At 37.3% G+C, this 20,950-nt stretch overlaps 1 protein-coding gene across 7 annotated transcripts in view; it reads right to left on the bottom strand.

Annotated features, from left to right (window-relative positions):
* Positions 1-20,950, bottom strand: part of dgkg (diacylglycerol kinase, gamma) — a 147,895-nt gene that overhangs the window by 54,489 nt on the left and 72,456 nt on the right. For all 7 annotated transcript variants that reach the window (XM_073855121.1, XM_073855122.1, XM_073855120.1 and 4 more), the window contains 6 exons: positions 20,335-20,442; positions 20,179-20,252; positions 17,753-17,827; positions 12,242-12,327; positions 8,794-8,883; positions 1,396-1,556 (listed from right to left, as the gene is read on the bottom strand). In XM_073855121.1, coding sequence (XP_073711222.1) covers positions 1,396-1,556; positions 8,794-8,883; positions 12,242-12,327; positions 17,753-17,827; positions 20,179-20,252; positions 20,335-20,442 — 594 coding nt within the window. The remainder of the gene's footprint in view (positions 1-1,395; positions 1,557-8,793; positions 8,884-12,241; positions 12,328-17,752; positions 17,828-20,178; positions 20,253-20,334; positions 20,443-20,950) is intronic.

The raw sequence follows: 20,950 nt of genomic DNA, 5'->3' as shown, positions 1-20,950 counted from the left end.
TTTTCTTATCGAGGGTCACATATATTCATTACATTACAGTAATGATCTGTTAACATTTACTAATTAAAGTTATTATAAACAGCTGCCAAATAGAATTTCCCAAAGAATCAGAATGTTACATTTTGTATCACACGCACAATTCAACACTTTTTCAATTCTACAGCAGCATACCAATAACATTTATACAGTCTGTGCAGTTGGCTGATGAAAACACAGCCCATACTGGAAACAGTGGGATGCTAAGCCGAGTTACATAACGGCCCAAAAGTGGCACATTCCTTCCTACTTTTTCACGCCACCTCGTCTAATACTTCTTGTGTGCCTCCTGCCGCTCTGCACACCATTTCAACCGGGTCAGATGGCCCTTTCAGATCGCACCACTATTTCTGGCCATTCTAAATGTGGACTACCTGGCACATAGAGATGAAGCAGCAATCACCCACCACACCTGGGATCAGTCGGATTATAATAGAATACAGGACATTTTTCAGAAATGAAAGCAGATGTACTATTTATAGCGCCAGTTCTAAAAACAGAACAAAAATTAATCATTAGCTAAACAAGAGGAGGGAGATGTGCTCACCGAGACCCACCTGGGCCTTGTGCTAGCAACAGAACAGAAATTCTGCGTTGTACGTAGATGACCCAATAAGCGTTTAATCCAGCATTGTAAATGTTGTAAAAATCTTGAGATGAATATTTATTTCCACTAACTAATAATGGGATATTTTTAAATCCAACAGCACTAGACACTATCAATCCATCCATCCTATTATTACCAAGTTATTTGATGTATAACTTTCCCCACAAGTTTGGTTTATACCAATCAAATGATAAAAATAGATGCTATTTTGAAAGACAAACGTTCTTCCGATTAAAAAATATAATAATAAAATATTGATTTGACATTTAAGTGCTCTCATAATAAATGTGTGCTTATAACAACAGCATGGGACATAACATTTGAACAGTAGAGGGTTGCTAAGCAACTGTGCGTGAGAAGGAGAATACTTAGCAGTAATAAATCAAGTCACAGGCATGAAACCCTTTCAGACGTATTAAATCATATCAGTAAAGTTTCAACATGTTATTGTTCCTCTGACAATTATAATTAATCCAATTGCTACATCAGAAAACAACGTTTAATTAATCACAAATTACTTGAAAGAAAAGTTGAGTATAAATATAGAGAAGGGAAAGAGCGAGAGATGTTGACTAATGAATGAAGGAGAAAAGAAAGAAAGATGGGGAAGTTGTGATGTATTAGCATTTGCATCTTGTAAAACTTTTGCAGCTTCTTGTATAACAATAACTTAACTCATCTGACTTTCATGGGTTTCTAATACAATAATGTCAAGCCTGTGTGAGCCGTAAGCCGTCTAGTATGATTCTCACCACTCCGATGGAGAAATAGTTGTTGACTATGCTGTAGGGCACAGGGTCACCCTTCTCCTCCTTATCGTCGGGAACGATGTCGATGTTCCAGCGGTCGAGCATCACCTCGGTGCTGTGCTCAATATCCCTGAGGAACTTCACCAGATTTCCTCCTTCATAGCCTGCCAACCAAAACACAGAATGATACTTACATTACATAGTTTACAAAGGGAATTACAAAATAAAAGTGTATGCTCTTACAAGCGAAATGCATAATAACTTAAAAAGTACTGTATATAAGTTTTAATGAAAAGAAAAGAGGAAAAAGAGCACATATACAATGTTGTAAAAGTGTACGTGCATACGTGCAGTGTTGGGGGTAACGTATAATATCACTTTTCTGAAGTAACGAGTTAAGTAACGCATTACTTTATAAACGTACACATTAATATTTAAGTTACTTTTTTAAAAAAGTAATGCAAGTTACTTTTCAGTTTAATTAATTCAAGTTAAAAATAAAATAATCTACTGAATTCAACTGAACATATAGACCCCTTAATCGCCCACATCACCGCTCTAGCTGGAGGCAAAAAATAAGTAGGAACTCATAGTTGGTGGCTAAAAATTTTAGGTTTGGACTTTAAAATGTCACCTTGTTGTGTTTTTGGCTGCCAGAATAGAATGAAGAGCACTTTTGGTTCAAAAATAATCCCAGCAGAGTGGCAGACATTCCTTTGCAGAAATCAAGAAGACAATTGTGGTTGAATGCAATATGGCGTACAGACTGGACGGAGAGGATCATAAATAATGCTCGTGTTTGCAGTGCACAATTCATACCAGGTAAAAGGATCTATGCATATGTACTGTTGTGTTGGTGTTATCTAGTACAAATCAGCAAGTTTCTGTTTTATAGGTGAAAAGTTGCTAACCGCGCTATTGTTTAGCTTAAATGTTAAACAAACATAAAGCGATAGATGCGTGTGACATCCTTTGAATGGTCTCTTAAAATAATCCACATTGCTAATCATAGCTAGCCCAGCGATAGGTTACATTAGACAATAAGCCTGGACAAAATTCCCCAAACCACCCGAAAGTAATTCATATTTGGAAATATCCAAACCTGGTTAAAATCGCGAGAGTTAATTTACAAAAATAGCTGTCACGGTCCCGCAAAATCAGTGACTGTACATATATTCGGACAGTTCGAAATTTCTTCTGCATCCATGTTTAATAAATCCCTCCTAAAACGTGCTAGCTTAAGCTTGTCAACATTGCCTCCATGGCTCTTTCTGCCTCCAGCTAAGCCCCGCCCACACAAATACATCACAATGTTTACCAACTTTGAAAGGGTCTATTAACGAAGAATTACGCACTCTTTTGCGCCTGAGCGGGAACAGTTTGAGTCCGAAACGGAGATGGCAGGCCAGAGCTTGACATTTTTGCGATCATAAAAAACACCTGCAAGGCCTGAAAGAGATCAAGCCTCAGCCAGGTAAGAAAAAGTAACGCAAAAGTAACTTAAAAGTAACCTTTCCATGAAAAGTAACTTAGTTACTTTTTTAAGGAGTAACTTATTATTGTAATGCATTACTTTTAAAGGTAACTTCCCCAACACTGCATAAGTGCACATTGAAGTGATCCGTGTGTCTTGTGAAAAATGATTTTAAGATCAGCTGTTGATGTCCTTTCCGAGTTTTTGAGTACTTATGAACTCATGATCATCTCTATTCCTCACATAAAGTTATCAGATAACTTTACAAGACTTTAAAGTCTGTGGTATGAATCACTTTTTATGCACGTTCAAGGTTTTGCATTCTTTTTGAATCTCCAGTCCAATTGTAACTGTATGAAAAAGAAACTAGTACACTCATTCAAATGTTTCAAGTTTTGATAAAAAAAAAAAGTATTTGGAATGGCATGTGAGTCAGTAAATGACGGGTGATTTGTCATCCATTTATTTTTCAAAGGAAAGATAATTCATCCAGATGATATAGAAAAGATAGATTCAATTGATTTATTGCAGTACTAAGCGATGACCTCTAAGACCTGTTAGAATTTCGTCAATGCCTGGCAACCCGTCCACATTACATGATGAGTTCTACAGAGGATCCCTGAGGTGGATGAACTCCAATTATTTCCTAGTTCAAGGCAGGGTACAGATCCAGCATGTTACATCACAAGCACAAAGGTGCCATTTTTTAATGAGGGACATCGTACTGTGAATCAGGTGGAGATATTGACTCCTGCCTGGCAACCAAAGGAGAAAAGGCACATGTGTGATGACACCAGGTGCTCACTGTGTCGCTCTCAACAAACAGTCGTACGTTACATATAGTTATGTTCACACGCCGCCTCTACAACTGCACACAGGTGATACACGTGTAAATCAAAACCAATCAGCTCTCACATGCAAAGATAAGCATTCACCAGTCTAGCATCCATATGAAACTATACTGTAAGTACATTGAGGCAAAACTTTACACTCACAAAAACCACAAACATGTAGACACAGGAAACACTGATATGAGGGTACAGTAATTAATTCAGCAGCCTCCACAAGGCTTTGCACACCTGGCTTATAAGCACACGCAAGCAAGATTACTGATGCATATCATTCCATCATATAAACCCACATATCTAATTATAAAAAACATCATCATGCTGGAATAAAACAGCACATCTTCTTTTGTGGAGAAGTAAGGTGTGTCTACATAAACTCATTCTATAAATTAAAGTCAGTGCATTTATCTTTGATGAGCAGGTCTGGACGAAAACTGCAGCCAGCAGGAATGCAATGCATTTTTTGCAGATTGTAGTGGAAGATCCATGGTAATATGGATTTAAACATGGTCAAATGTGTTCTTATTAGTAGTTAAATCTATCAAATGAGGTAAAACATCTGATTAATATTCAAGGGCTAATAAAGTTGATTAATGATTCATAACTCTATGCAGGCCTGTTGATTAAAAATGCCTATAACTGTTTAGTTTACACAAGAATCTTCAATGAAGCGTGTCTCAATCAGTTCCCTAGTGAATCAGTATATCATGTACACAAGTTCAGGCACTGGTAGAGATACTGGCTCACTCTACATTGGGAGAATTGGGACACTTCTTATACACAGAAACTACATCTCTGACTTATTTTTTTTTAAACTGGTTAAAGTACAATATGATAAAGTAGTTTTATGTTGTATAGGCAAAACAATTCTAGTAAAAACGACAGTTAAAATAGAAAAATCTATTTAAAGGAACATGCCCAGATTTGGGGAATTTAGCTTATTCACCGTATCCACCAGAGTTAGATAAGTCCATACATACCTTTCTCATCTCCGTGCGTGCTGTAACTCTGTCTGACGCAGCCCCCGCTAGCTTAGCTTAGCACAAAGACTGGAAGTGAATGGCTTCAGATAGCAAACTGCTCCCAATTAGTGACAAAATAACGCGAACATTTTCCTATTTATGTGTTGTGATTTGTATAATCACACCGTGTACAAATAACAAGGTCATATGAGACACAGCGATCTTTTAACAGTATACATACTGGGAACTATATTCTCAGAAGACGAAGCACTGCTACTTGGCCGAAGTGATTTGCTCGCAGCACCCCGAGAAGCCCCCGGTGAGGAGCAGAGAGTTCGGTCAGAGTTGTGCAAATCCCTCCGCCCATGTAGCAGTGCTTCGCTTTTTGTGCTAAGCTAAGCTAGCGGGGGCTGTGTCAGACAGAGTTACAGCACGCACGGAGATGAGAAAGGTATGTATGGACTTATCTAACTCTGGGGGATACGGTGAATAAGCTAAATTCCCAAAATCTGGGCATGTTCCTTTAATATATACAGTAAATATGTACGTTTTACATCCGTCAAAACAGTAACAACAAAGAGACTTAATATGAATAAAAAATAAATAAATTATAGATAGGTCTCACACCAAAGACTGTTGGTTAGATATACCCAAAACAAATTAAAATCTCACTTTTGACCACCATCAGACACAGATACATCAGAGCCAGCGGCGAAGATGAGGCTGTGTTGGGTAAACAAGCACTGACTGCCTGCTGGGTGTGCCTGGAACTCACATCTCTAAAATAGGCACTATCTTTATTAATCGACTGCAGATTTGGAAATTAAACATTTATATATTATCACCTAAACTAATCTTTAAAACTACATAATGTGACCCAAAAACAGTAATATTAAGAAACTGCTTTTATGTACAATATAAACTGCAAGCGTCCACTTATATGACACTACCATATCAAAAGCCATCTATGAGCACTATTTAAGCAATATCGCTCGAGTAGGAGTGTGATATAGCTCTATATCATCACGGCTGTGATTAGGCCGGAGGCAATCACAGCCGTGATGATATAGAGCTATATCACACGACTCCGAGAGCGATATTGCTTTTATACAACAGTTCGACGGCACACGTTTGAAAAACGAAAACTAGAAAACAACAACGGAGTTATTTTAAAAGCCTCTTTGTTTGAGAACTTTCGGCTGCTTTGAAGCTCATAACAACTCAATGGACGGAAAAGCCGTTACTTTATATTACCGTTTCGTGGTCACAAAGTGTAGTTTTAAGATTAGTTCAGTCGAGAATGTATATGTATTATATTTAAATCTGCAGTCGATTAGTAAAGATAGCGCCTGTTTGAACGTTTGCTTAGTGAGATTCGGTACGAATGAGAACCAAAGCATGAGCGGACTTCAGTGTTCACTCGCCGCGCTGACCACCGCCCTCTCTGGGCTACATTTCTGAAAGGGATACCCTGGCTCTCATGTTGGCCTTGTTTGTTTATGATCGTCAAAATGAGATCAAATCAGCAGTATTTGGTGTCATGATCAAACTATTACTTGTTTTTTAATTCATATTTAGTGTCTTTTGTGTTGTTATTGTTTTGGCGCGAGGTAAAAGTTAATAAAACTATACTTGTATAACGTTACTATTGCTTTCTCATTTATTCTTAACGTGATACGAGCACTCGATTATTATTATTAAACTTTGTTCTTGTCAGTACTATATAAAACGGTTTTTTATAAGTGTCAGAGATATGTTTTTGCATGCTGCTTATAAATATACCAGTGGCGATATCTCATAACATGTTTTAATAGTCACGTCACGATAAAGTAAATGATCAATGTCCACATTTAAAAGCTGCGGTGCTTACCTGCAGTTCCACGGTGTTTTCGCGTTCTGATGAGAAATATAGCTCCAGAAAAAAACCGAGTGTTTATATTCCTCTTTCCAAGTGTTAATCGTCCACACGATGTGACAAGACATTTCTCCCATTAACTTTAACGTAACATCCAAGAGCGCTGATCTTTGACAGACTGATTTATGAGCTAGTAAACTAATGAGACACACGGAGAGTGAGAGTCTGTGTTTTTCCATTCAGAGATGAGCCTGCTTAGGACCTCCATTCACTAGGTGGCGGAATGATACGAAAGGTGAAGCGGTTACAGTGCCGATATCAGCACAATATCGCATACCTCTTAGCCAATCAGATTCGAGAACCAGAAAGAACTGTTGTATAATTATTTATATCACACATTTAAAGGGGACATATCAAATCTGACTTTTTCCATGTTTAAGTGCTATAATTGGGTCCCCAGTGTTTCTATTAACCCAGACAATGTGAAAAAGATCAACCCAGTAACTTAGTTTTGGTAAACCATTCTCCGCAAGCATGTAAAAAATTGGGTCCCCTTTTGATGTCAGAGGGGAATCTTATTATAATACTACTGCCCCTTAATCTGCACTATACAACCATGGCACTGCCATTTAGTGCAGAAAGTGAAAGAGAGAAAATAATTGACAGCACAATTGATTATTAATTTTAACAAATCACCATTATGGCTATTAGTGTTTGCATTTTATCAGCTAGGAAACGAAAGTTCTAGTGCACTGGAAGGATTTTGCGATTGAGCAGCCCTTTAAATGGCTGACTCCCTGATCAGTGGCCTAACCACTTATCAAGGGAGCTGATTGAGATGCCAAACAAGAAGTCAAAATAAATTCCTGGATTTCAAATGTTGACTTACAACATGTGAACAGAGCATTCAGATGATTGTCTGCCAGTGAATTACTATACAGTAACTGTCTGAGCTGCTACTGTATCTACAATTGTGTGTCCAGATGTCTTACATTTTTTTTAGGGCTGTCAAAATAAACGCGTTATTAACGTGTTAACACAAATTCATTTTAACGGCACTAATTTTATTAACGCGCGATTAAAGCAACACTCTTACACAATAACGCAATTAAACTCTCGTCTAGCGAATCCAATGCTCTAAAATGGTCATTAAACATCTAAAATGATCTTTATCTGCACGTTTTTTTGTGAGGTGTACGTCCCAAATCCATATAAAGCAAAGCTGTGTCTTCTTTCACTTTTTAGTTTTCGTTTTTAAAGCATTCAGAAATTATAGAAAATAGACTGCAGGACTTTCTTGATGTTAAATTAATTATGTAGAGAGATAAAGTTCGGGATCTGATTGATGTTAAAAGAGTTATTAAGAGGCTCAAAAGCGATGTCTGACGCAGACGTCTGAAGCGCAAGCACACAAACACGCGAGTGCGCGACCCCGATACATATAGACATCTAACACAAAATTACAGTTTTAAAAATATCTGTTTTGCCAAGAATTCACGCAGGTATGACCTATAATCTGTTATATCTGAAGTGAATGTTTGGTTAACTGTTAAGGAAAAGTATCTGTTGTGTCATTATATTAAACCCTTGCATTATCCTACAGTATCTTAAAGTGGTCTCAATGTCAAAATTAAACAATAAAAGAAAAACATATATGTATATTGATATTGTTTTTGCTTTGGGTAAACAGGTGTAGTTCTGTCATGCCTTGCCAGATTCCAACAATTGTTCCAATTGTTTTGAAGTTTTTTAATAGATAATGTTAAAATATAAATTACAAATTTTAAAAAATTTGCTCATCCCTACTCAATTTGCCAGCACAGGTCACAAATGATGCAGCAGCAAACAGAAATGGAGAAAGAACAAGGTCTTCTAAAGGCAAAAACATTTATAAAACTATGGCTGATGGTTCTGTTGAAAATGTAAACAGGCTGTTGTAGACATACATTTGCATATAGCATATATATTATCCAAATACATGCTGATTAGAGCATTAAAAACTTGAAAAGTGTTACATTTAGGTAAATTTAGAACAGATAAAAATGTGTGATTAATTTGCGATTAATTGCGAGTTAACTCATGAAATCATGTGATTAATCATGATTAAATATTTTAATCTATTGACAGCCCAAATTTTTAAAGGTTTATGTAAATGTAAGGTTAACTTTAATGGTTCAACAAAGCAAATTTTGTTAAGTTTCATTTCAAAGTCTTTTAGTAATTCAATCTGAACTTCTGATGGATAGAATAAATATCTCTCACCTCCGCCCCAGCGCAGACAGCGAGCAAGGTCGTTCCCAGTACCCAGCGGCAGGATTGCAACAGGTGGATGCCGAGCAAAATTGGCCTTGTCTGTTGCAGAGCAAAAATGATAAAACTATTAAAGCTGTCCTCAATTTAAGGTTAACAGTACAGTTATAAGCAAGTATTTCTCTAAAAGTGTGAATTATTTGGGAATTGTAAATGTGAACTCATTTCCAAAGTAACAAATCTAATTTTGGGGTCTTTTCATAGCTTTTGTGACCAAGTAAACCAAAAATACAATGCAGTTAATTCAAGGGAAGATAGAAAGAAGCTGAAGTTAAGCTAAATGATTAATTGCCCCTCCTACACAATAAAGTATTAAATGTTTTAAAGTAATAAATGAAAATGGAAGGTATTAAGACCATTCCTCAGTAAGGTTTATTTACTGCCTCTGAAATACAGGTTTAAATCATGAGATTAGGAGCAACAAAGTTTGATTTCTATCACTGATTTCACTTTAATTTTAAACTTTGACTTTGGCTTTACTCTGTCAATATTAACCTCCTAAGACCCGAGCTTTGGTTGGTCTTTTTTAGATATTTTTTTCCAACTATTTGAGGTTAGGAAGAACCAATGAATATAATAACCAAATATTTTTCTTTGAACATGAAGCAGTGTAATTGTCCACGTTTGTGTACAACAGGTTCCAGCAGTGGCGGCTCATGACTGCTCATCCGAGGGGCGCTAATTCAAAATAAGTGTTCGGGGTGTTGTGTGTTGCTTGCGTTTTCAAAATATGTGTTTGATGCATCATGTAAACCATGTGCATCATGTAAACCATGTGCATCACATGTTTTGTCAAAATAAGTACCTGCTGCACACATGTCAAAACCGTTTATGATAATAGAGATGCTTACATTCACAAAATACACGCAAGACACTCCCTTAACTGTAAACTTTGATTACGCATGAGATTATGCGAGTATCTGGCAAACTCAAGCGTCTCTTTTATCATGTTTATCATCAGGCACTTATTTTGACAAGACACATGATGCACATAGGATCACTCAACGCGCAGAACACATATTTTGAAATTACGAACCACACACATGACGGGCTACATACATGTTGTGACGAACTGCATCGCGCGCCTTCGAAAAAGAAGTCACCGGCTGCCACTGGGTTTGAGTTACACAAAATTAAGTATTATGGTGCAAACAACAAAAAAATGTGATGTCCACGTAGGTTAAAGATAACAAGGTTAACCGTTTTACATAAAATCATCCCACATAATGTAAATCATTTTAGTTGGGTTGAGTCACATATTTATATGGAACCATACTTCAGTTATTCATCTCTCTATCCACCTTGACCTAAAGACATCTTGGAGACCCCTCATCTAATATTTTCATCTTTTTAAAGCATGTGAATTAATTTTCAATTGGACTTTGGCAAGTTCCTTTAACTCACACCTATTTACATAACGGCTATGCTGTATAACATCTTGACTATTCAGAATAGGTTTTTTTTTAACCGCAAGCAGCAGAATACATCTGTTGAAGACATGTTGAACTGTATCTTTCTGTCCTCGTGCTGATGGTCCCTGTGTGGCTTTTTGCTGTGTGCACAGGGACTGAGGGGATGTTGTTTTCAATGCTGCTCCATATGGCGTGATTTACTGCCTAACTGCAGGGGCTCGGTGAGTAATCGTCGGCAGAAGGCATTTTCTAATACCAGTCAAAATCTGAACTGATCACAGAGCAGCTTTTAAACAACTTTAGGTTCAAATGCTAAAAGAAAAAGCTGCACCCAAATTAGTATTTTAGGCAAGTCAAGGGAAGTTTATTTGTATAGCACATTTCATACACAGAGGTAATTCAAAGTGCTTTACATAGAGATGAAAAAACAATCTAAGAGAAAAAAAACTTTAGTGCTGTCAGGGTGCTTACTCATGCCCTCCAAACGTCACAGTTCCACTTAAGGAGGCTTAATAAGACATAAAGGGAAAAAGAACCAAATATAATCACTTCTGATCTAAGTTTAAGCGTCATCTTCCAATTGTTATTTCAAGGAGACCAAACTGAATCAGCACTTAAGTGTGATATTTAGAATCGCCCATACAGTTTCCATTCGAGTGCTCATCCATTATCATCAATATGGCTGTCAGTGGTGGAAAAGTCAGGCCATTATCTCTCTGCTGCCATCTTGCATTCGCTCAAATAAAAGGGGTCATAGATAAGTCGATGCTCATTCTAGAAACAATGATTTGTGAAGTATAATCTTTTGAGGACTTCAAAATTTCACGATTGTATTAGGAATTAATAACAGCCATTATTAAGGAGATCTTAAAATTCCTGTAAAGTCAGATATTAAATGTGTTCAGAGTTTGTCACACCACAAAAAAAAAGTGTTATTAAACACCCAACCAAATTTGAATGCTGGAAAAAATGCCAAGTAAATAAAACAAGTTATCAAAATCTTGACAAAATAAACAGCGTTCTCTGTCCGGTGTTGGTTCTAAAATCACGCCCCCTTTAATGTTTTTAAGACAAGCCATGGGCAAATTCATCATTCAACATCATTGCAGAGTATTTTCTTCATAAAATTGGGACTTTAAACTTTGTTTCAATCAAAGTCATATCGATCAAATGTTGCTCTATGAACAGACAGCTGTATTAGTAGTCTGATAGTGTATTAAAGGAAAACACCAGTTTTTCAATATTTTACTAGGTTCTTACCTCAATTTAGACAAATTAATACATCCCTATCTTTTTTCAATGCATGCACTTTGTACAGTGCGTTGTGAATGTGTTAGCATTTAGTCTAGCCCCATTCATTCCTTAGGATCCAAACAGGGATGAATTTAAAAGCCACCAAACACTTCCATGTTTTCCCTATTTAAAGACTGTTACATGAGTAGTTACACGAGTAAGTATGGTGGCACAAAATAAAACGTGGCGATTTGTTTCTATATTGTATGACGGAAGAGCAGTTAATTTGCAGCACTTCGACCTTGGCGTGCAGTTACATCATCACTCCTGACTACTCCCCCCCTTGCATCAATATTACTGCGCCCGAGGTTGAAGTGCTGCAAACTAAGTGCTCTTCCACCATACAATATAGTTCTCATCCTCTTAAAAAATCCTCACGTTTTATTTTGTGCCACTATACTTACTCGTGTTACCACTCATGTAACAGTCGTTAAATAGGGAAAACATAAAAGTGTTTGGTGGCTTCTAAATTCATCCCTGTTTGGATCCTAAGGAACGAATGGGGCTAAGCTAAATGCTAACAAATTCACAACGCACTGTACAAAGATTAAGTGCAGGCATTGAAAAAAAAAATAGGTATCTATTCATTTGTCTAAAGTAAGGTTAGAACATAAAATATTGAAAAACTGTGTTGTTTTCCTTTAAGCAGGTTTAAATAAATATTATAGCTGTTGAAAGAACAGATGCATACTAACCTATACAGTCCAAAATCCAGCCCACTGTTCCATCACCACCACACGCCAGCACGCGGAAATCAGACACATCCCGAAAAAAGTTGAGCCTGACAGACATAAAATAATGAGACAACAAATAAAATAAATAATCATTTCAAATTGAGAACAGTAGTTTAAAATGTAGCTTGAGATGAATATCCCACAGAATTCGTGTGTTAAAGCTGTTGTGTGCAATTTTTGCATCATTAACATCATAAAATAACAACAAAAAAATTTTTTTTAACTGATTTCCCCAACACTTTCCCTAAGACCACCGTCTGCCACTGGTTGACCATGCAGGTGGTCTCTCCCCAAACTCACACTTCAGGTTAGGCCTACGTTGCTTTGTCAAGCTGGTAGGAATACTCAAACAATAATGTTCTGATAGTAACAGCAAGTATTTTAAAATAAAGAGTTGCTTATGCTTAAGCCTCAGACCTTATTATTTAAAGTAAATCAAAATTTGTTTCATTTGCATAAATAATAAGCATTAGGCCAGTGGTTCTTAAACTGGGAGGTGGGGTTGGAGATGATGCCAGGGCTCCAGTTTATGAAATTTTATAAGATACATCAATTGATCATAATTTCTGTGTGAATAAACCTAAGACAAATAAGGTTATCAACTAACATCACTACATTGTATCATTTCATATATTTTGTTTAATGTAAATTCTAAGTTTGAGATTGTTTAATGTCATGAATTTTCTTTGGGGGAATGCACACTACACTTAAAAAGTTAGGCTGAGATTATAGGAGGTAGAGAGGTATGAAAAATATGACAACAGAAAACATTCACCCTCTGCTGGTCTGTAGCATGAACTGCACCTCACGGGTGCCTTCAGGACACATCTTGAACATATGTGTGAAATATTAATTTTGTTTATCCTCTCTGCGTGTGCTCTGACAATTCAGCATGATTTATGTATGCAGGAAAAGAGTAAACGAATGCTACAAACAATGCAGTCAATCGGATTGAAACAATGTTTTGTATGTACATACAGTAGCCTTAAAGGATAGGAGATAAGGATAGATTCTGTGGTGCCATGGAAATGAATCACACATTTCAACGCTTAATGTCTACAGCATTTTTCTAAAACTATGTCAACAACGTCACCAGCACAGTACAATCCACTGAACTTCAATAACTCTGGAATAGTCACCATAAAACTCTGGATCAGCCTGGCTTAATGCTTTGAATTAACAAAGTCCCAGGTCCATTTAAAATGGCAAAACGTACTCCTTTTATACAGAAGAAGTGTGCATAAATAATTCCCTCTCCAATGACACAAAGCAAGAGAGAACACACACTTCTGCAATCTGTGTGTTTTCCACACAAAGAAAGTGGCCTCTTCAGTGCTGAATGAGCAAAATAAGCACTCTAGTCTATTTTCATCTCTACATCTTTTCATCTCCACTTAGCCACCTGATTGTCATTCATTCACAATAAACTGATAAAAAACTAGAAAGAGACAGACACAAAAAATAAAAGATTCTGTGAGATTTGTATCCAATCTTAGCTATTTGCTTAGATTTGTTGTGTATTATCTGAAATGCGCAATAATCACATTAGAATTTAAGTGGTTAAACCATCCTGATAACAGACTTAATTAAAGGCGGAGTGCACAATGTTTGAAAGCCAATGTTGATATTTGAATTCACCTAAACAAACACGCCCCTACCCCAATAGAATCTGGACCTTCTTTTAAAAGACCCGCCCCACACATGCGCAACCCGGCAAGGATGTCGGTTAGTAGACACGCTCCTTACTGCTGATTGGCTATAAGTGTGTTTTGGTAGTCGGCCCGTCTGCTTTTCCAAAGCGTTTTTCAAACATTGTGCACTCCGCCTTTAAATTATGTTTACATTTATTAATTCAAGAGATGTTTTTATCCAAACTGACTTCCAAATGAGACCAACACCACTAATTGATTATAAAGCATCCAACTATTCAGCAGTGCCACAATACCAAATTTCAAGATTGAACGAGAATAGTAAAAAAGCTAAACGCAGAAGTTTTAGGTCAGAACACCATTGTCATGCATCGTGCTATCATTTAAAATGAAGGCTTATTTTCATTTGCTTGCTTTAAAAATACCTCACATGTGCATGCTAAACATTTGCAGAAAACCTTACTTATTGACATGCTTCTATGATGTATACATTTGTATTAGCAGTGCAAAGATTGTGGATTCAATTAAAGGCGGGGTGCATGATTTTTGAAAAACACTTTGGAAAAGAGAGTCGGGCCAACTACCAAAACACACTTGTAGCCATTCAGCAGTAAGCGGCGTGTCTACTAACTACATCGTTGCCTGGATTGCGTATGTGTGGGGCGGGTCTATCAAAAGAAGGTCCAGATTCTATTGGGGTAGGGGCGTGTTTGTTTAGGTGATTTCAAATGCCAACATTAGGTGTGTTCGACTTCATGCAGCACTGCGCAGACCGATCGGCGGCTGACTTGAAGCAATGCATGTTGGTTAGTATTTTTGTCAGACTTGAGCTGGTGCTGCAGGCACGTGACTGTGTCACATGGTTTTAAAGAACAGCGAGAGCGATTCGAGATCAGTCGCCTGAGTCAGCCAGCGCATCTTCTGTAGAGGAGCTGCATGGGCTGTAATGACGACACAGCTGTTTCACGATTGGTCGGATTCACCACATGACAACAATCACGTGTGTTTCGTCTTTATTTTCACGCCCTCAGTTCCAACTAAATGCTCACAAATCTGTATTTTTATAACAGTTAAAGCTCTTTTCATGTAGTCGAGATGTTATGTCATGTTCATCAAAATAAAATGGATAAAAAACTTAGACCCCACTACATTAGTATTTAAAAAATATATATGCTTATGTTAAACTTTTTTCCTGTAAAAACAGATGCTCTAAGCCTCTTCAGTTCCACTCATGCTCATACACGGTTTCATTCACTACGGCAGCAAATACAGCAAACTACGGGAACCACGGCGTGTCCGACTTCACGTCTCCGTTTTCAGCTCCTCCCCGCCTGCACGTGTCTAATCTCGCCGATCGGTTACATTCAGCCACAGCCGATGTCGAACACACCTATTGGCTTTCAGAGATCATGAACCCCGCCTTTAAATCTATAGCTTCTGTATAGCTCAGTGGGTTGAGCATTGCATCATCAGCACAAAAGGTCATGGGTTCATACCCAGGGAGCACACATGCTGATAAAAAATGTGTGCCATGTAATGCACCGCAAGTCACTAAATGAAGAGTTCAGATGCAAAACCTGTCCTTTTACTTTTACTTTCCTTTCTGAATAAAGGCTCAAAAGTTCAGTCTATATCCTAATATCCGTGCACTTAGAGGACTTTGCTGAAAAATCGGCATGGAGTTAAAGAAATTCTGCTAAACTGGTGTTCTTAATGGCCATGACAGGACACTCCAAGTCATATTATTTTTGGGAAAAAGTTGATTTTTAAAAGATGGTTCTTGACATATGACTAAAAGAAAACAACAAAAGTAGAGGGTTATGTGAAACAAGTAAATACTGAGAAAGATCTAAATGGTTATGAATTAGTTAAGCAAATTTAATATATTATTTTATTTTATTGTTTTCCATGAAATTTGCAATGTCACACGGCTTTATTCTCATTTGGTCTTTTTCTGTGAATGGCCTCTTCAGGATGAGTAGAGCTCTAGTCGTGACTACAGAACATTGTGTAGTATTGGGAGGGGGGTAGGGGTAGAGTAGAGTAAAACCTGCTTTCATGTCAAACAACCAAAATGGCTAAGCCTCTGTTCTGTGTTTCTCTTTCTGTCTGTCTCTTTCTACTTTTTCCTGAATGAGAGTGACTGTTGCTCAACCGCAGGATGCTGAACAAAATGTACTAATGCATTTGAGTGGGTTTATGTGTAACCTATCTCAAGAGGTCATCGGAAAAGAAAAATCAGAAATGATATTTCTGTAATCAGGGGTGTCATGTACCCATTTCTTTGGAGAGGGCACTATTGGTGGTCCTGGGTCAAGCAAAATAAGGACATATATTTTAGTAGTAGTTTATACGAATCATTTTAAATAAGCAATGGTAGTCGTTTTACAGACTTATTATTAAATTCTTCTGAATTTATAATCAAAATATTCAGGTGCTAGGGCTAATGGGTAATCCTCACTGCACTTTTACTGATAATTTTAAGATCATTACACTCTAAATTTATGTGACGTTTACTTACTTTTAATTGTAGTTGAAACAACTCAGGTTCTTCAATTCACTTTATGCATACCTTTAAGTTTAATTTGTAGTTTATAACTTTATGTTGCATTAACAATGAATGTTCAAAAATGTTTAAAAAATTGTGTAAATATGTTGTAAGTAAAAGCTACTTATTATAGTACATCATATTTGTAATAATATATAACTAATCACTTTTTACAGTGTATGTTTGAAAGAGCAAATTATTGATATTTTGAGATTATTGATTAATCTATTGTGTATTGTGTATCAATGACTTTGAATTTCATTGGTTCTTATGTGGCTTGTGACCCATGCACTTGCTGTTGCTAATAAGCTGAGCTACAGGAAATCTTTAGGATGTGTCTGTGAAGGGGATTTAGTGCAATATATTTGCTTAAAGAAACCTTGTCGTGGCAGACACACTCAGAAGAAGTACATTCAGCGCTTGAATGAATATATTTACTCAGCGGGGTTCCTCAGCCGCATCTGTTTGAGTCATATTTAATGTCTTATAGGTCTCTCAGAGTCAGTTCCAATTTGCGAGCGGTTCCTTTCCCGCACTAGACGATTTCAGGTTAGTTCACAGTACTGCCCGTTTGTGGAAGCAGATGTAAAAAAAAAGAGATGGAGCCACACCAGAACAAAACAACAGTGAGAATGTCAAACTGTTTTTGAGCAATTCCCTGTCATTATTTGAAAAAACATGTTTTTTCATACATCTCCCTCAAACTTTGATGCTTTAAACCCAATTTACACAGCACTTTGGTCCCAGAAAATGTCTGTAAAATTGGCAGAAAGGCTTCAACACAAACACGTCCCGTAAATGCTCTGGGATCGCTCCTCTAAAGAGGTCTTAGTAACATTGCCATAACATTTACAGAACACATCCCGTGTGAACAAGAGGCAGAAACAATGTCGTAAGGGGTTTCGCTTTTTGACACAGGGATTTAAACATAGATCAACATTTACGACGAGAAATGTCGGCAAACTGGACTAAAGCAGAGATCATGGAGCTTGTCACTATCCATGCTGAAGCGGAGATCATTCACCAGCATGACAGAACAGCACATCACGCGCTCCTTATTATCTTGTCATGAACTAAAATGCACGCGCGTGGTTTCCTGGGTGAGTGCAAAAATACGTCACAGGCTCTTGATGGTATCTGTGTGAATGCACGCACAGATTCCAGAATGAAACAAAAAATGGAATGAACCAAAAATCAACCAATCCCGGACAAATCCCGGATGCATTTCTATATATTTTCTATAATCTCTGTGTGAAAAGGACTTTTGTCTCTTACCCTGTTGTGGGTCCTCCACAATCCAGACTGTACACCTGTCTGGGGTTGAGCAGGTACTGGAACTTTCGCAACACCCTGATGAAGAGAGACACCAAGAAGACACAATCACCATTAAATAAATAAAAAACATAGAAAGGCACAATGCCATACTTTTAGATGGTTTTGGTAGCAACAACATAAACAAATGAATCAAACTTCCAGTAACCTCCAGCAAGGAATCAACACAAGTAACATAACAATCAAAATAAATAACAAGTAAATTACCTTACTTAAAATCATAGCTACACTGAGCTTATGTTATTGTGTAAAATTAATGTATACAACGTTAGCTACAGATCCTTGAATTCTTGCATGGGTCCGGTGATCTATGATCGCAACAAAAACTTTTTATTTTTTGTCTGTTCAAGCCGCTAGCTAGACCGATAAACAAATGCAGACTGGAAGTTAACTTAGGGCCAGGCGTGTTTTGCATCTGATGAAACCGTCTACAGATGAAGAGTTTGGTTCCAAAACACAATAAATCCATTTTTACTAATTTCAGTAAAAACGTGTTTTCTATAAAAAGAAAGTGACAATATGAAAACCACTATTTTTTGTTACAAACTTTCACATAGCATCTTAAGGTTATAATTACATTAAAAATTCAAATCCATAACTTGATTTTTAAAGATGTATTATAAAAAATATTATTTTTTCTGCAAAATGCTATAAATCTATCATATTAATATATAAATGTGCATTCATCTTTGTCATGTTATATTTATGTAGTTGACTAGTGATATACACTGATAAAAAATAAACATTAAAGGCATTAACCAAAACACTTTGTCATATTAAGAACACTGTTATTGCTGCTGTTATACGTGGGATATCGTCGCTGAACTTTTTTAACAGCGATCAGCTGTAAAATGTTTTGGTCCTGCTCGATTTTTGTTGACTTTGTGTAAATTAATGGAAAGTTTTTCATAAGATCCCTTGGGGTCAATGTGTTAGCATGACAGAAGCTTGATGCTGTCGGGAGAACAAGCAGCAGCGGCATTTTTCCGTCTACTGAGTGCCTCTCGCGTAAATTATTAGATGTTGATGGCTTCCGTTTCTTTCCCGTCACAGAAAACCACCACAGGTTTATCAATGCCATCAAAGTATTATTTGATTTTGTTTGTTTATTGATCACAAAGTACAAAGTAGATGAGGAAAACTAAGATTTTGTGTGTATTCAACGTGCAGCCATTGTTGTTTACAATGCGTGGAATGGTGAGCTGTGATTGGTTGAGCGGATTTATTGCATTCTGCAGAGAAGGAGGACTGGCTTTTATCGCGTTTTGGGAAAAAAGTGGGAAAAGATGACAAAATAACACGACGGATATTGGATTTTGTGTAAAATTGAGAATTTACTTTTTAATATTGACCTGATACAATACTGATTTTGGTGGTGACTATTTTTTTTTAAATGCTGTTTATCGTGTTTTGGAACCAAACTCTTCAGATATTCCTGCTAACCTCCTATTATGATAAATCAAACCACAAATGTAAGTTGTTATATAGTCATTTCAAAAGTAGGTATATTGTGTGGTTTCTGACATTATCAGGGTGAAGATGATGACAGAATTTTAATATATATACCCAAGGAATCAATTGGCACAGAAAAGCATCCAAAAGAGAGACAGCAGCACACATACACACACATTGCATCCTCCAGCATTCCTCTTCACTAACCTTGAAGTAATAAAATAATTATTGAGGACTCAGTGTCCTTCACTTTTTAACTGTGTTAGCTACTGTGTCCCTTTAATGTGCAAAAACAGATAGGAAGAGAAAGAATACAAAGGGCTGTTAGTTTGAGGTGCGTCACAAGCCATGCATTTATGTGGGGGTGATAATTTGAGCATTTATCAACACTAAAGACTTCATTCGTTCCTTATGCAAAGAACAAAAGAGAGCAGCCAAGTGTCAAACACCAGCCAATAGGCTTTCAGTACGCTGTGCGGGGCGAACATGGTGGAAAAAATCTCTTTGTACAATATGAATTAATGGTGACCACTCTGTTCCTTTGTTTGGATCAAAAGAACCACCAAAATGTTCTTTCTTTTTTGGGGTCAGGGCAGAGACCACATCTCTGTTTGAGCGCATGTCTAATAATGGAGGATAATCGGCCAATTAATGGTATTTAAAACTGTGTTGCCATAGCGATGCCAGCTCTAAATCCCAAAACCGGTCTGCCAGAGGACATCGGGTGGGTGGCGAGAGCTGAAACAACACCCACATTCTTCCTCCTTAAACAGCATTGCTGTCTCCTGCGATCTTTGATGGTATTTAGGACATTGCCAGCAAGCAAAATAAAGAGTGGGACTTTTATTAAGCATGACTTTAGATGGTTAGAAAAACCACAGAGGGTCGAAAACATGAAAGTAATCATGCAGGTGTACCTCTCGCCCTGCCGACCGCCACTCCTGGGGTTGACCAGCACAAGGAGAGGGTGTGTTCCTGGCAGAGGGGTGATCTTAAAAGGCACAGGTGAAAAAAGGTCACAAACAGACACAGGGTGCAAATTAACAATCTCAGTTTATAAATTGCGGGCTCACCTGCAATGCTTGACCATCGCCGGTAAACTTGAAACACTGATTGGTATCTTCAGGGCTGGTATTGGGCGATGACTCTCCTTCACTTTTTTTTACAGCAGAATGTCGGTCCTACCAGAGACAGAGAGACGTAAGAGTCAAGTTTACAAACTCACTGAAAATCAAACATGGAGAAGCTAGTGACCAAGGGGTGTCAAGATAAAAAAGCACAACATCTAATTGCAGTCTTTGCTTTTTCATATGTTTTTAAAAACACAAACAAATCCTGTTTTTGATCCATGACATCAAACCTCCCGTTACAAGTCGTAACACTAAATATGTGCATATTGAATCAATATAATGAATGTGGCTTACTCAGTGGCAGCTGGTGACTTATTTTTTAATGCGAAACTTGTCAAAACATGTATTTAGCCTGCAATGTGTGTGGCTTGTCATGTCAAAATATGTGTTTGGCGCGTCATGTGAACCTATGTGCATCATTCATGCATCATGTCCAAATACGTGCCTGCTGCAGATGCTTCAAAGGGGTTTATGATAAAAGAGATGCTCGCATTTGCAAGATACTCCTTTAATCTCATGTGTAATCAGAGTTTAGTGTTACGCCCCATTCAGACAGCCA

This window comes from Misgurnus anguillicaudatus, chromosome 17 (assembly GCF_027580225.2).
Source record: "Misgurnus anguillicaudatus chromosome 17, ASM2758022v2, whole genome shotgun sequence".
NCBI lineage: Eukaryota > Metazoa > Chordata > Actinopteri > Cypriniformes > Cobitidae > Misgurnus > Misgurnus anguillicaudatus.
Note: the sequence above shows the minus strand (reverse complement) of the source record. Positions and strands in the feature narration are given on the sequence as shown.